Below are 16177 nucleotides of genomic sequence, written 5' to 3' on the forward strand. Positions count from 1 at the left end.
CCTTTTTTTCAATAGAGGTGTGTGTAAAAAGTCTCCCTTTTGAAAATAACTAAAATAAATGTGAAATTTTCCACCTAGTTGCAACTTTTTTAAATACCAAGGATAAGTAAAGTTCACAATACGATAATCAGCAACTTTCATATCATGGTATATCCTAAAACCGGTATGTCACTGCAGCCTTACTCTTATAATACTTACCTTCTCAAGAATATATTCTATACAATTTTGCATTACAACTTTTGACTATATTGCAAGACTGTGCATCTCACGATTAGTTTCATATTGGAAATTCTTATAATATTGACTACACAAAAAGTAATACAGATTTGCATTTTTCATCAAAGTCAGACACTGAGAATTTATTCTGGGGCTAAAAATAACAAAAGGTCAACACCAAATGCTTGGTCAGAGTATTTATTTGTTGATCAGACACCCTTATTTAAAATCACGATTTTGTTAATATTATGATGTTTGAATTAAGACACCATCAAACTTGGATGCCTTTTTTTAAAAAAAAAGAAGAAAAAAACAATGCTTTTGTGGTGAAAAAAAAAGTCAATACAAAGTAACATATCAAGAGAAGTACTGAATTGGCATCTGTATCAAAAAATCTTAACAATGTCCAGCACTAGTAAACCAGTTATTTCAGGTCGTTCACTATCAAAAAAATGTGACACAAGTAACAGAAAAGACTGCAAATATTTTGCGTTCCTAAAGTAATTTTCAGTGAACTGGTCTGTGGTGATGAAGGCTGATCATGTGATGATCTGAGGCCAGTGAAAGGCAATCTGACTGCCATCAGTTACAGATCTGTACTGTGTCTTTGCTTTTTTGCATTCAGTTTCAGGTAAACGATACATCAGGCAATGTAAAAGTACGTTTTACTTCCATTTCTTCCCATTCTAAGACAAAAACTTCAATGATTCATGATCCTCTTGTCTAACCAGGACACCACATACTATTAGCTGCAAAACCAAAATGTGTGAAAATCATTCTTTTGCATGAAAGGCATTTGAGTTTATAAACTGACCAACTACTTGGCAAATGTAACAAGGTCATCGGATCAGTTATCACCTGCGAAACAGGTTTACTGTAACAGACAGTGTGCAAGAAACTGGTGCAGCAGATACTAGAATTCACTACAAAGTTCCCATTTTTCAGTTTTAATTTTGTTGACAAATTTTATTTTAAGGTCCAGTGTGTAAGATTTAGGGGGATTTAGTGGTGTGGATGTCAAATTGCAACCAGCTGAAACTTCTCTTGATTAGAATTCCTTCAGTGTTCATTGTGCGGGAGGTTTTTAACGAAGGGCGCAGAGGTTTCCTCCTCTCTCAAACAAATGGCCCGTTGATTTAAAGTAGTAATAACACTGAATAACTCAGTTTCACGTACAATTCAGTGTTTCTCCTAAACTGTTTGGCGCTTTGGACATGGGCTGCTAGCCCAGCACCTGCTAGATTGTGCTCAGCTTTTTTCTCTGATAATTTAAGATCCAAATGCTCTAAAGGTTTTTACTGGGAGGCGAATTACCTGCAGAGGTCTCCTTCAAAACAAACAGACCGGTGATTTCAGCTTTTTAAAAACACTAAATAAAGCATTTTCATGTTCTGGAGTGTAATTTTTTGAAAACTCGGTTGCCATGTAAACTGGCAACACAACCACAGATTTTTTTAAAAAAAAAAACGCAAAGTTAAGACCTATCTGTTTTTAGTAGGGCCATTCTCATCTAAACATGGCCTTATTCTTGTTGCTCTTCTAAACTTTCAGACAGAACGAATGGATTAAATCCTGATAGTGAAGCAAGTCATCGCGGAGGTTGAGATGCATCTCTTTCTCCATGTAAGTCTATGGAAAAATGCATTTTTGGGCCAAATGGCATCATGTGATGAACTTGGGAGTTATAATTTCACTATTTGGCCACTATGAAAAGTGGCTTCAAAGCCCTGCACACTTCCTGGGGACCTTGGACCTGCTCCCTATGTAAACATCAGCAGCTCATTTAAAGGACACAAAAACAGGAATTCGTATTTTTGGTGTGATTATACACTACTGAAAACATACTTATTATATTATATTCCATTTCAGCCAGTATATCCCTCTAAAGCCTAAACGTTGGACCTTTTAAGTATCAATAAAAAGGAATGTTTGTGATTCAACATTATTTACATCCCAATTTGAACATCTTTATGTACAGCAGTTTCAGTCAAAGGCAGATTGACCCTGTGTTTGGGCGAGAAGGTGATACAAAGTTGTGCAGAGTACAAAATGTAATTCTAGCCACAATGAAATGCGAGCATAAAGATTTATTTCTTTCAAACCAACACTTACACGGGGCTACATTTCCCACTGGGGGATGGTCTTAATGACAACACCTTTCATGCATCTGCATCTACTATGTATACAGCACCACTGGCGCTGGGTCTTGGTCTGGTCCCTGATAAACATGTTAACAGAGACTGCCTGGCACTTGGGAAGAACGCCACAAAGTCAGGAGAGCGGCGGCAGTGAGCGGAGTGAACAAACAGCTGTCACCTCTGCACCGGGTGTCTGGAGCCCAGCGACTGTTTCCCACGACTGACCCCTCTCCTCGGAGCGTCTGGCTGAGGCAGCCCAACCTGCCGCCTGTGCCTCCCTTTGGCCTCTGGTTCTGAGTCACTTAGCTCCAGATCAGGACAGTATCCATCACTGTCCTGGTATGATCTGGCGCTTTTCACTTTGTGTTCAGACACGGGTTTATCCCATAGTCTCTCCTTGGCTGAGCCCTTGCGGGACAGTTTGTCAGAGGCCCGCAGGTCCTCTGTGGTCCGTACCAAGTTAATGGTCGCCTCTTTGAAGGACCTGCCAAAGTGCTCCATGGCAGACTTGCGAAAGCTGCTCTTGTCCAACACGGGATGTGAAGCATCCTGGTCAATGGGTGTCTGGCAAGAACTGTCCCTCTGAGCTACAAACTTCTCTAAGAGGCCGTTAGATTTGGCCAGGCACGCACGCTCTTGGTCCAGTTTGCCGTTACTATTGGATGAATGACCATGCAGAGCAGCGTGCAGAGCTAAAGGTTTGCCTGTTGGTTTAACAGGCAGCGCCTGGCTGCGCGAGTGGCTCGAGCCAGACAGCCGTCCGTTAGAGCGCTCCTCTCCCCGACTGCGTCCATGCAGCTGCGGCTTCCCCTGACCCTGCCCTTCACCTGCATGTTCAGTAACATTGCCACTATTGTCCGGGCAGAGCGGCCCGTTCCCAGATTTGGAATTTCCATTTCCAAGAGTTGAGGATTTGGGCATTTTCAGCTTCAGAGTTATCCTCGGAGGAGGACGAAACAGCATACTCTCCACTGGAGATGAGGAAGGAAGGCCTGTTGATAAAGAAAAAAAGACAAACATGTTCAATCTGCAATGGCTCAATTATCAAGGAAAAATATGGCAAAAAAAGCAAAAATAATGCAAAAGTATTGGAATCCATGTTTTTAATTTCAAAATGTGTCCTTGTAGTGACAAATTAACTGGCAAACTGAAGCACAGCAGATGGCTCACCAGCAGAGAGCTCCTGGTTCATGAGCTTCACGTGCAAGTTGAACATCTGCTCCTGGGCTTTGCTCTGCAAAACCTTCAGCTTCTCTCGACGACTCACCATGTAGCACAAATTCCTCACCTGCAGTATGAGAAAAATATCCATTTAAAACAAGCACCACACACTTTAAAATGTGTATTAATGCCCGTAAAGCTCCTTTCTGCTCTCTGCTAAGACTACACTGATCTTAAAATATTAATGTGTGAGACTTTAAGGCCATGTTTCTTAGGTTATAAATATTCTGCATGTACAGCGCCTTTAAAAGCATTCACCAATGTGGACTCAGATTGTATTGTTTTACAACTTTGAATCACATAATTTTCCAGCTTCTCCAGTGTGTGGGATCTGCTGCTTTTTTTTTACTGTTTATAATAATAAACTAAATGTTTTTGTGGGTTTTGACTGTGTGTCTGACAAAACAAGTAGTAAGACAACAAACCCTTGGACTTTGGGAAACGCTGTTTTTCACCATTTTTCCAAGCCCTGCCACATTTCTTATTGGTTTGAGGTCTATTCCAGGAAAATAATGTTACTGTTTTCAAGCCATTCATGTGTCGTTTTGGGTTTAGGTTTTTGTGTTGATGCCTTGCTGGAATATAAATCTTTTACCAGGTGTCAGATTTCTTGCAGACTGCATTAAGTTTCATCTTGGATCTCTAATTTTTGCATCCAATTTACTCTCTAATTCTGCATGTCTTCTAGAGCCTGTTGCAGAGTTTTGCTGCTGATGTGCGTTGATTGATTTAATTTAATCATGTTGTAAAAAGAAGGAAACACAAAAAACGTATGGCCTTCATTACTGAGTGGTCTGTGAGCATCTGTCGCCATAGCTTTTGCGCAGTGTGTCCCACACAGTTGGCGCTAGTCGGCTCTTGTCAGCCGGCACTCAGTGAATGAAATCACTCTGGCAGTTCAGCTCAGTGTATGAGAAAACAAATGGATGTGAAGAAAGCTAATAACATTTATATCTATGCCGCTGTGTCTATTTATCTGTATTTATATTGATATTCTTTATCTTATATTCTTGGTTTGGCTCTAAACTCTTATCTGCACCCCTCCTGAGTTTCAGTCCCATTGCTGTTGCTGCTATTAAACCAGAATTTCTCTCCAGGGATTAATGAAGGTTTATCTTATCACATGTAGGCATGTGTTTTGTGCACACTGGATCATTGCAGATTTCCAAGACATTTCCAAGGCTCTGTACTGTACAAGCTATTAAAAATATTATATATTTAAAATTAGGTTATAAAATACATTATATACTCAGCATAATGCTTTGTACCTAAAAGTACTGAGACTCAGCACTAAAGACTTTTGCACTGCAGTGTAAACAAAACACCCACCCTCTCTAGATCCTGTCGCAGGTGCATGAACATCCGCATGCGTGTGTGGATGCTGTCCTCCTGAGGCTGCAGCATCAGGTTCTCCTCGTCCTCTTTAGGGGGCAGCAGAGCTTTGTTGAAGTTAGCTTTCCTCTTCAGCTTCCAGTACTGATAGATGAAGTCCACCAGGCGCACTGACAGCCTGAGGGCCTGGGCCAGCTCCTCCTGCTGGATCAAAGTGTAGAACTCCTCCTCCAGCTCCTGCAGTCTCTGTGCCCGCTGGCCCACCTTCTCCGCCTCACCAGGGGGTTTGGAGCGAGCTGGGCTCAGGCCAGCCTCCCCAGCTTTAGACTTGCTGTGCTTCAGGCAGTAAGACTTGAATTTGACTTCATCTCCTTCGTCCAGGATGGTCTTCATCTCCAGGCTGTGCTCAAAGGCACATGTCACATGGAAAGGAGTGGTGCAGTTCTTTACCGAGCACTGTGGGGCGAGAGGAGGGGGAAAACTGGTTACTATGTTTATATGGACTACAATCCAACTACTATGAATAACAAAATTATGACCAGAGCAGGATTTTAAAATGTACATATTTTGCAGTAACCCAGAGTTTACAGGACGTGTTTCATAGCTGGATTACTGTCCGGAAAGTTGTGGGGTAGTTCTCAGAAAATACCTTATACGTGTAACTTTAATGAAAAGTTTGACATTATGTCATCTCTATGAACAAATGTCTGCATATGTGTGAAGAATCTGTAGGCAACAGCATAAGATTTTGATATCACAAGCGTTGTGGTTTCCCTTTATAGTCCTAGTAGTTTTGACAAATCAGTATTGAGCGGACGTTGGTTGCCTGAAGGTAAAACCGTCCGTGTGGTGAGCAAAGGACAAGAAATGCAGTCTCAGAAAGAGATTGGCAGTCATCTGAGAACAATTTCACATTTTATTACCATTTTTTCCAGTTTAGCTGCATTCTTATACAGATATCTGTTTATGGATGTTAGCCAAAATGTTGTCTGGACCTGTTTAATATTGCTAATCGAACTGTTTACATTGAGCAGCACACAGAAAAGGAAGTTTTGGCCTGGATATTGGATATACGCTGGATCTCTCAAAATATCAACCTTCACTCCCAGAGGCTAGATCATAGTCATGCAATAGCTGATGGGTCCCGAGATTAGACATTTTGGGAAATCAACCTATTCTTTGCCAAACGTTGATGAGAAGACTGATAACAGTCTTGTGTCTGTATACTATATGGAGCTATAGTAACTTTGCATATCTTAGCCCAGAAACTGGAAACATGAGGAAACAGCAAGCCTGGTTTTCCAGAGGTAACAACATTAGCCAACCAACACCTCTAAAGATCCCTCAACATTTTATTATATCGTACCATATAGATTAATGCATTTTTATATATTATTAATCCGTACATATACATATAAAAGCTTTTATTGTATTCATAGTTATGTGCGCAAAAGCAAATGGGCATGTTATAAATCCCAAACTACTCCATTAATGTGCATTTTGTTACTTGCAGAGTTGGTTGCAAACGTGATTTTATGTTTAATTTCATTTTTCCTGCCTGTGATGTATCTGGCACAAAATTACTCACCTGGATACACGCGCCTGTCTTTAATTTACACAGACTGCAGATGAGAGACCAGCGGCTGGGCGGGATGTGGGACACTTTGGTGATGGGCTCCATCCTCTCCGGGCAAGCGATGCTCACCTACAGAAGAGGACAATAAACAGCATGGTGAGACGTTTTTTAACACTTACTGCAGAACAATACAAAGAGGTCAGGAGCAAGTGTTGATTCAATTACCTCTGGTATCCACAGGGCACAGCTCACATGAGCCCACTTGGTGCCTGCTCGAGTCGCCTTCATGGCACCGCCCTTCTGAGGACACAGAAGGCACTGCGGGTCAATGCCGAGGACACACGTCCTGCACAGCCAGTTTCCAACAGGCACTTTGACGATGCCGTAACAGGCCTGAGGAGAGACAGAGCGCAGCAGGTAGGAACATTTTTGAGACTGATGTGCTATTAAAGGTAAGTCAATGTGTAACATTTATGGTCAATTGGTCAATTTATGGTCTATTTTAAGTGTCTGACAACTTATAGAAAATCCTACATCACGATAGAGTTGGCCATTTTTCTCAAAAAAATAAGGTCCTTATAAGTCCTAAATAAGGACTCAACAGAGTTTGGCAACCAGAGCTATCTTGGTTAATCTTTCCATAGTTCCAACAATCTTGTTTCAACAATTGAAATGGGCCCTTAACTTATGCAGTACAATTTAAAACATCTTGGCTCTATACACACTTACTGTTTATTTATTTGGATTATGGTGGGTTTTGGCAATAGTGATTTGGGGGCTTTTTCTGGTAAACAAAAAGGATCTTACTCTTTAACAAAAAGGTCTATCTCTGTAGGGATCCTTCTCATTAGTTGTCAGACAAAAATACACACTTTTAGTGGACGGGCATTGACAGTGGAAACATACTCTGAGTGGTTACATTGCAGCCTGTTTTGGTGCTGCCAGCTGCAACAGTGTCTCTAAATACTGGACCATTTTTAAAAATTGTTGTACCAATCAGTCACTTGGACACAAAATCGTGAAAATAGGGACTCGGTCACAAAATACCAAACTTACCCTTTGAAATCAAATGTTGATAACTAATAAGTGTAGTGTGTCAAAATCAGGCTCTATATGTTTACTGTGTGGTGAGAGGTGTGCAGGTGTTTGTTTACCTGGTGCACACAGATGTTGCACTTGTCACAGAACACCATGTCGTTCCCTTCTTCGCTATCGGGGGAGCGGCACACGTCACAGATAACGTCCTCGTCATATTCAATCCCCAATCCTTCCACCGTCTCAATGGCGTGGTTCATGTTGTCGTGGCACTGACTCTCCAGGGCCTCCATGGCACGCTCCATCGTCAGCTCGTCTATGGGCTCCTCCCCTGGAAGACAAACAAGACCAAAACCCCCACATGGTCAGAGAAAGCCCAGCAGACTGTCAGGATATCATCAGTCTGGATCTTAATGCTCTTATTTCCCGCTCGGGGAGACAGATGTCCTTGTTTTATAGATACAGACTTCACTGTCCAACAAACAGCACAATGTCAATTTCATGGTGGATTATCCCCTGATCCTGTTCCTTACCCATGCGGTCGAGCTCTCTGTTGAGTGAGTGCAGCCAGTAAAGGTCCATGTCATCCAGGTCATAGCGACACATGGCCTCTGCCAGCTCTTTGATGTTGACGTAACCCGGTTCTGTTGACTCCTGGCTGGAGCACTGGATGTACTTCCTCTGGTGGCTGTACAGCACCTCCTTGGATTTCTCCACAATAACTCTGAACACAGAGGATCAAAATCTGTCACTGCTGCAAAGCTCTTCATTTGATGTTCAAGTTGTTGTAGAAAAATGTGGACTTTGCAGTCACACTTCTGGGGATCAGACAGCGTTACCTGACTGACGGCTCCGGGATCGTGTCTGGACTCGCCGGCACCTGGACTCCTTTCTCCCACTCCATCTTCCAGGTGTCTGCCAGTAGGTAGTAGTCCTCTGGAGACACGTGGTGGGAGTCGGGCAGCTTCATGGCACTGATCAGGTCTTTTCTGAACACCTGCGGGAGAGGCCACGGCACACAGTCAGTCAGACATTGTTCCTCAAGTTTAAACCCACAGCGAGTCATTTATGCTTCTGGGGGTCTCTCAGTCGAAACAATAACTAAATGACGATGACGTAAAGTACCGTGGGATCATGGGAGTTGTTGTTTCTCTTGTTCAATAACCTCCATTGCCGATAAAAATCTATCTAACGTGACTCAGGCAGAAATCAAGGCATAAGTTAATGGATAATGGATGGCTAATGTACTTAAGTTTTGAACTCTTACGTAACATCTCGTGTTTCCCATGTTTCTCCAAAAGTTAAAGCCAATAGTGTTTAACTGTATATGATGACAAGTGACAAAATGAAAAGCAACATTACGTTGGATAAAATTATGGATTTCTTTGGAATCTTTTTTCTTAAATTTTGAATAATATGAGAAGAATACTAAACAAACAGATTTCTGTTTATTTTTACACATTTCAATGCAGAAAAGTAAAGAAGGAAAGGAACTTACTTCAGCCGGTTTCTTCTGGTTGGAGGTGGGGGTTCCCGATTTGCCGCCATACTTATTGGAGGAGCAGAAAGAGGTAGAGGGACCTAAAGAAAGAAACAAGGCGTAAATAAATACATGTAAGAAATAGCACAGAGAATGAAATAGCCCGGTTTATGTTATAGGGTCCTTTACGATGACTCACTTTCATTGTCAGAACTGTCGCTGCTGCTTGAGGACCTGGAACGTTTCATCCTGTAACATCCTGAGGAAGAGGAGAAAACATAAATGCATAGAAATTAGGGAGTTTTATTAATTAACGAATTTAAACAACCAACAGTGTGCACACTGGAGATGTGTTACTCACAATAAATTTCAAATCTAAAAGCATGCTCCTCAGATAAACCCTTAACCATTTTATTTTTTTATTTGAATTTTTGGCTGGAAAATAAGATTCATAAAGCAACCCAATGATATGTCTGTTCACAAAGATTCATTGTGCCTGTATACTTGGATCTGCATTTGTTAAATATTATATTTTGGCCAAAAGCCTCACTGTGAAATGTCCAGTATACTGACCTACTAATAGTGTCTGTGAATAATCGTGAAAACTTAATTTATCAGACAGAATCACCATTTAGCATTAGTACAACACGTCTGGTCGTGTTTATTTATATAGCACATTTAAAAACAATTAAATTTTACCAACTTCCAGCACAAGTTAAAAATCAAAATAACATCAGTAACAAAAAAAGCACAAATAGTAATAAAAAGACACAACAACAACAATAAATGGCGATAAAAAAAATAGAGGGCAGGGTCATAATGTGCATAAATCCCAAACGAAATATTTATCTTGTAGGAAATTTTAGTTTTAAAAACCAAACGCCATTACAAACATCTTGAATGTTGTCCTATTAGTGTCAGTAGAGGGGGAACATTTTATCTAAAGCTTAAAGTTCTCTATCTCTTTTTTTGTTGGCATTTATTTGACAGTTTAAATCGATGGAAAGCAGAGCCGACAGACACCGCAGGTTTACAGTGTGCGCCTTTAGCCTACTGAACCACTGGGACGACTCATTAAAAGGTTTCAAAATACTGAGCGACTCAAAGCCAGAGTAGCTCTGAATACAGTACGCTGTTTCAACAGACAGGACATGCCTCACATTCCCCATGAGGACAGGAGGGGTAGAGGGGAAAGAGCATGAAGCCAGTCCCACACGATACTGTAGTGAAAGTAAAACACACTAATGCCAACTGCTGAGTGAAAGCAGTTTGTTACTAGTTACAATGTCCAAATTACAATTATAGGCTATAGCTGCAATGATCCTTTTTTTTTTTTTTACAGCTATTCTGATCATCAAATAAGAGTTTTAGGAATGTTTTACGCAAAAAAAAAATCATTTTCTGGTTTCATGTTTCTTAAATGTGAGAATTTGGTGCTTTTCTTTGTCCTACATAATAATAACTCAGTAGCTTTGGAGTTTTGGACTTCCAGTCAGATAAAAATGACCATTTTGAAGATGTCACATTGGGCTCTGGGACATTACATAGAGCAAGTATCAGATCAAGAAAATAATGGTCAAATTAATTAATAATGCTGTACAACTTATTGTTTTTCTTTCCCAACTCTGACAACTGCTGATCCATTTGTGAATTTAAACACATCTGTTAATACCTCCAAATGTACCTAAGGTTTAGTATTGGTATATTTAAGTAATAATATCCCTATAGTTAGTGTGTTTTGTTTGTTTGTTGTTTGTTTTTCTTTTTTGCTTCTTTTCTTTTGTTTTTGATAAGTATCTTTGTACTTTTACTTTTTTACTTTATAAAATAATATTTTCAATTCCCTAAATGGAAACCTGATACATTTTTGGAACTGCGGTTGCACTGTAATTTGAGCATGTTAATAAAAACAAATCTTTGCAATCAATCAATAATAAGCAATAATGAAAATAATCAAGAGTTGCAGCCGGGTTATAATAATTTACAGACTCCTTCGTAAAGTACTTTTATAACTTGAAAATCGTTGGTCACTCCTGGATGTTTCCTCTTGACTAAAACTTATTTTAAGATCAAATCACACAAATGTGCCACAGTGTGCTGTGTGTTCACCTCCTCAGCAGAGCCTGCTGCTGCTGCTGCACTCTAAACGCCCGACATCTGTTAGTGACACAAGTGTTTCCATCTCTGAACAGCAGCAAACTTTGTTCAGTTACTCACGACTGACGAATAAACAGACAATAAATAATGTGACGTTTTGGCTGTGTAAGTACAAAGATACATTCCTGATGTTAAAATGCAGAGATGGTATCCAGAACTTTGAATTAACATTCAAATAGCATATCATGTTACTCATATTCCCGTGTTTCTATTTAGTGTTTTCACACCTTTTTAAAAAAGCATTAGCCTTTTCTCATTCCTTTTTGTGCCCTTAAAGTGCTCCAGCAGTGAAGCCATTAGATGTCAGACAGAATATTAACCCTTAAACACCTGAGCAAAAGAGTGTGAAGACAGCAGCCGCAACAAAAAAGAAATGGATGAAAAATTGGCAGGAAATTTTATTTTGATAAGTATCCTTTTACTTTTACTTTATAAAATAATATTTTCAATTCCCCAAATGGAACCCTGATACATTTTTGGAACTGCGGTTGCACTGTAATTTGAGCATCTGTTAATAAAAACAAATCTTAGCAATCAATCAATAATAAGCGATAATGAAAATAACCCTTAAACACCTGAGCAAATTGACCTGATTTCTTTTAAAAAAAAAGAAAAAAAGTGGGAAGACAGCAGCCACAACAAAAAAGAAATGGATGAAAAATTGGCGAGAAATTAGTAAAAGGTTAACAAGAAAATTACCTGAAAAAAAAGCAACAAAAAGGAAAGAATATAAATGAAAACAAAAAAATGACCTGAACAAAATTTCTGTTAAAAAAACAAACAAAAAAAAATTCATGTATTTTTTTCTTTAATTACATAATTATAATAATTATATACTGTGGACACTTTTTCCTTTTTATTTGATTATTTTCTAGTGATTCCCCCTTTTTTAAGATAGTTTTCACGGTCAGTTTCGTGTCACCTTTTACAACTTTATTACAATGAGCCCCGCATTTCTTGCTAGGTGGCTTATTGTCTTTTTCTTCATGTTTTGGAATGAAATGAGGGTTAATTGGCAGGTTGGATTAATGATTTACTAAAAGCGTACATACCAGACATTTAGTGGCTCCAGCTTCTAAGATCTGTGGATTTGGTACATGTTTATGTTTTATTTAATTAAAAATTGGATGTCTTTAGGGCTTGGGCTATTGATCAAACAAAACAAGCAGACTGAAGACGTCTCTTTAGACTCTGCAAAATGATGCAATTTTCATAATTTTCTGACATTTTATGGAGTAAATAATCAAAACACTATGTATGGTGTTGCAGTATTCTTTCTTGTATTTTATTTCAGTAGGATACTGTTTGGTATTTTGCACTAGAAGTTTTGGGTTGCACGTTTTTTTGTTTTTGTTTCGGTCAGACTACAAACACAGCAACTCAGAGTGGGATGTGCACATGGGAAAAGTTTTTTTGGAGGCTTTCCGAAAGAAAACAATAAATTTTAACCAAAACCACAACTTATTCCTGACTTTAGCCAAGAAATCTATCTGGTAGAGAGCCCTTTAGAAAACGTCTTCTAACTGTGTGGGATTTGGCCTAGTTTCTCCTGTTTGTTGTTCTTCTGGTTTTACTACAGCCAACAAGTAGTTTGTTAACAGACAGTTGTTACTAGAGACAGAAAAAAACAGGAGCACGATTGTAACAGTGTCACTTTCACCTCTCCCTCTCTATTGTCTCTCTGCTGGACTGCTTATATACCATTGATCTGATGTGATTTATTACGAACATGTAAAAAAGGAAAAAGAAAAGACTATTCAAACAGAGCAGACAGACATATTGAAAATAATTTAGTGTGTGTGTAGCAACACACATGCAAGGTAGATTTCTTTTCATCACAGCCCAGGATATGTCAATATTTTGTAGCGACATTGATTGTGACAGTGCACCTATAGTGGAAATAGCATGTATTTTCTCCAAATGCCAAATATCGCCAAAATAGCTTTATCAGTTGAAAAATAGTAAAAATTTAAAAAATTCTAAGCAAAAGCCCAGAATGACACACAATATAGTGTATGTTTTTATACTTTGATGGCTGTGGGATCGAAATCTGCAGTTTGAATGGGTTTCAATGGTGCATATTTTGCAGTGTGAATGTAAGAATTTTGTTTAAAGTGTATTTATGTATTCCATATGTATGAACACAGCCAAAATGATCAAAAAAGAAGAATGAAAAGCACATAAAATGCACAAAACAGGCCCTAAGGGTAATCAAATCATGTCACAGTCTGGTGTACACTGTTACACACCATTATCACTCAACAGCATGACTAACTTGTCTCACATATATAATATATTATTCTGTTATTTTTGTATGCCTTTTAATAGTTATATCTGTTACTTTTAATGCTTTCTTTTATTAACTTACGTCCTTTATCTGCTGCAACAGTTTTCTCACTGAAGATGAGTGGAGGTGTAACTTATATTTTAATTACACTGTAGTTTGATGTAAATACAGTTTTAAAAAAGCCTGAGTCATTCACCAGAGGTCAGCACAACACTAAAATATGAGCCACTTCAATTGTATCTCCTGCATACACTTACAGTGGGCTATAAAGCGGTTGGGGGCTGCAGGCAACGCATATATGCACGGATGTGACATCACACTGTCAAGAGGTTTCTGGGTAACAGGAAACAATGACCAAATTGCGGTTTCTACCTTGTTTACATTTCTTTACTCGTATCTTGTATTGCCCTAAATGTACTAACGTGTAGGTGCTAACTGGAACTTGACTGAGCCACGAGTGGACGGGCTGCCTTTAGAAAAATAAAACCGTAAACAACCGAGTGCCTGCCCTGCCCAGAGAGCCCCGTTGGCGCCAAACACACACACACACACACACACACACACACACACACACACACACAGGCCTTTTTGCACAGCCTGCACAAAACTATACCGCTATCACTCTTAAAGTGTTACATTGTATATTTTCTTTAATAATTTACAGTACATTTGAATGATTGTACTGTTCTCGTTCTCATTGTGTTCTTGAATTTTGCAGCATTTTAGTTTTATTTCCACTTTATGCGTTTATTACATGCGCCAAAGCAAATTTCTTAACAGTGGAAACCGATCTTGCAACGATTGTGATTGTGTAGCGTGCTGCACTGCAGGCTGTGGAGAAATCAAACACGGGCGCCACCATCATACAAAGATGTCACTTCCTAGAGCCATTAAGACGAATATTCATGCAGCTCATCTCGGTTTATTTTTTTATTGTAGGGAACAAGGAACTATCAGAAACACGTTCACTTAATAGTCGCTAATATTAATGTAACTTAGGAGCAAAAGGAGACCTGAGAAAGCGTAAAAAAGGGTGCAGGCCCCGTGGCCTGGATAAACCATGCAGGGCAAATCCTGGCACACTGAGCCCCACTCAACACACGAGCATATTGTTCACGTTCCTCCCGTCTTACCTCCAGTCCACGCGCTGCTGTCCGCTTTATTCCGACCACATATCAGTCCAGGCCAAACTTCCAACATACGCCTATAAAAACACGGGATCTGGATCTGGCTATGGATTAAATTGGGGAATTTTGTATCCCACCACAGTGGGAATCTCCAGGGCAGCAATCTGTCCACCACCACGGCACAACAGCTCTATTGTACCGCGCCTCCCGCCGGGTCCTAAACCCCCTCCGCTTTCCCTGGGTGCGCTCGAATAGTCCACTGGCGTTAACCTCCATCCACAGAGCACAACAGAGTCCTCAACAGTGATGGTAAATGAGGTCAAAAACTGACACAACTATTAACAGATAAATAAATGAAAAGAGAAACGTATAAATGAAATTAAAAAACAAACAAAGAAATAAATGTAGACCTAAATAATACATGCTTTAATCAATACAGAAAAAATAAATGCTGAAAAAATACATAAATACATAAAAAAAACTAAAGAAATACTGAAATAAATAAACATTTTCAAAAAGCTAAAATAAATGCATAAATGAACTAATAAATGCCTACTGTATTAACGCACAGCCACATAAATACATAATAAATTTTGTCCTCAATTTTGTCCGCAACAGTGACAGTAAAGATGGTCAAAAACTGACATAACTATCAATACCTAAATTAAAAGAGAAATGTATAACTTACTAAAAAAATAATAAATAAATGTATACCTAATTAAAAGTATAAATGAATGCTGAAATCAATACGTAAAAAAAAATAAATGCTGAAATAAATAAATGCATACTGTACATAAATGCTGAAATAAATAAATACATTTGGAATTTTAAAAATTGAATAAATAAATGGTGAAATAAATTAATAATGCTCACCTCATTTACATGCAGGTATATGAAAACATAAAAAATGTGGTTGTAGAAATAAATTTAAGATAGTTTTTATGTCCTGTTAAATTATCAACTTTTCTTCATGAATTTATTTATTAATTCATTCATTTACTTATTTATTTTATTTTATAGTCATGTATTTATTTTATTTGTATTTATTTACTGATAACTGCATTTAGTTATACATTTATTTATTAATACATGTATTTGTTTATTGATACTTAAGTCATTTTTTCATCCTTCATTGGTTATAACACACTGATATTAAATAACCAATCAGACAGTCACCTGTGTGAATTGAGAAATTCTACAGCTTTTAATGTGGTTCTGTTATTTTATAGACAGGGCATAGCTTTAAGTGTAGAAATATCAAATTACAGACAAATGTGCATTCATAAAGACAACTTGCTCTACAAAAACTGCATTCTCAAGTACAAAATGTTTACAAATACAAAAAGTACATCACAAGAAGTCCCTATTTTTCTGAAAGGCATCTGTGCAAAACAGTTTGATATATCAGGATAAATTTAGATAGTGGGTGAAGTGCAATGTGTTTACATGTTATCGCTGACAAATGAATAATTGATCGCCCTCGACACAGACTGAGTGAAGTTGAGCTGTTAGCCATTGACCGAAAAGATCAATACTTAACCAAATGATAAAAATGCTGTTTTAAGTAGGTGGAAGTCAAATAGCTGAAGTGAAAGCCGCTTACTCTGA

The 16177-nt window shown here is 38.6% G+C and overlaps 1 protein-coding gene across 1 annotated transcript; it reads right to left on the reverse strand.

Moving 5' to 3' along the window:
• Nucleotides 1–398: 398 nt before the first annotated feature.
• On the reverse strand, nucleotides 399–14821 carry jade3 (jade family PHD finger 3). The gene is made up of 11 exons (XM_042515006.2): nucleotides 14576–14821; nucleotides 9198–9257; nucleotides 9017–9099; nucleotides 8358–8515; nucleotides 8052–8242; nucleotides 7638–7849; nucleotides 6709–6876; nucleotides 6496–6612; nucleotides 4905–5363; nucleotides 3525–3642; nucleotides 399–3346 (listed from the first exon to the last, which is right to left on the reverse strand). Exons 1-11 carry the CDS (start codon nucleotides 14640–14642, stop codon nucleotides 2529–2531), a joined length of 2451 nt encoding a protein of 816 aa, XP_042370940.2. The 5' UTR covers nucleotides 14643–14821; the 3' UTR covers nucleotides 399–2528.
• Nucleotides 14822–16177: the final 1356 nt, after the last annotated feature.

The sequence above is a fragment of the Plectropomus leopardus genome, chromosome 5, assembly GCF_026936395.1.
Source record: "Plectropomus leopardus strain MGB_pleo_1.0 chromosome 5, ASM2693639v1, whole genome shotgun sequence".
Taxonomy (NCBI): Eukaryota; Metazoa; Chordata; class Actinopteri; order Perciformes; family Serranidae; genus Plectropomus; species Plectropomus leopardus.

Bases quoted from the DNA above. Each gene is read 5' to 3' on its own strand.
- jade3 (XM_042515006.2), bottom strand. From the start codon at position 14,642: ATGTTGGAAGTTTGGCCTGGACTGATATGTGGTCGGAATAAAGCGGAC. The intron at 9,100-9,197 runs GTGAGTCATCGT...TTCTTTCTTTAG, and splicing joins CGACAGTTCTGACAATGAAA to GTCCCTCTACCTCTTTCTGC. The intron at 3,643-4,904 runs GTGGGTGTTTTG...CTCATACTGCAG, and splicing joins TGCGACAGGATCTAGAGAGG to GTGAGGAATTTGTGCTACAT.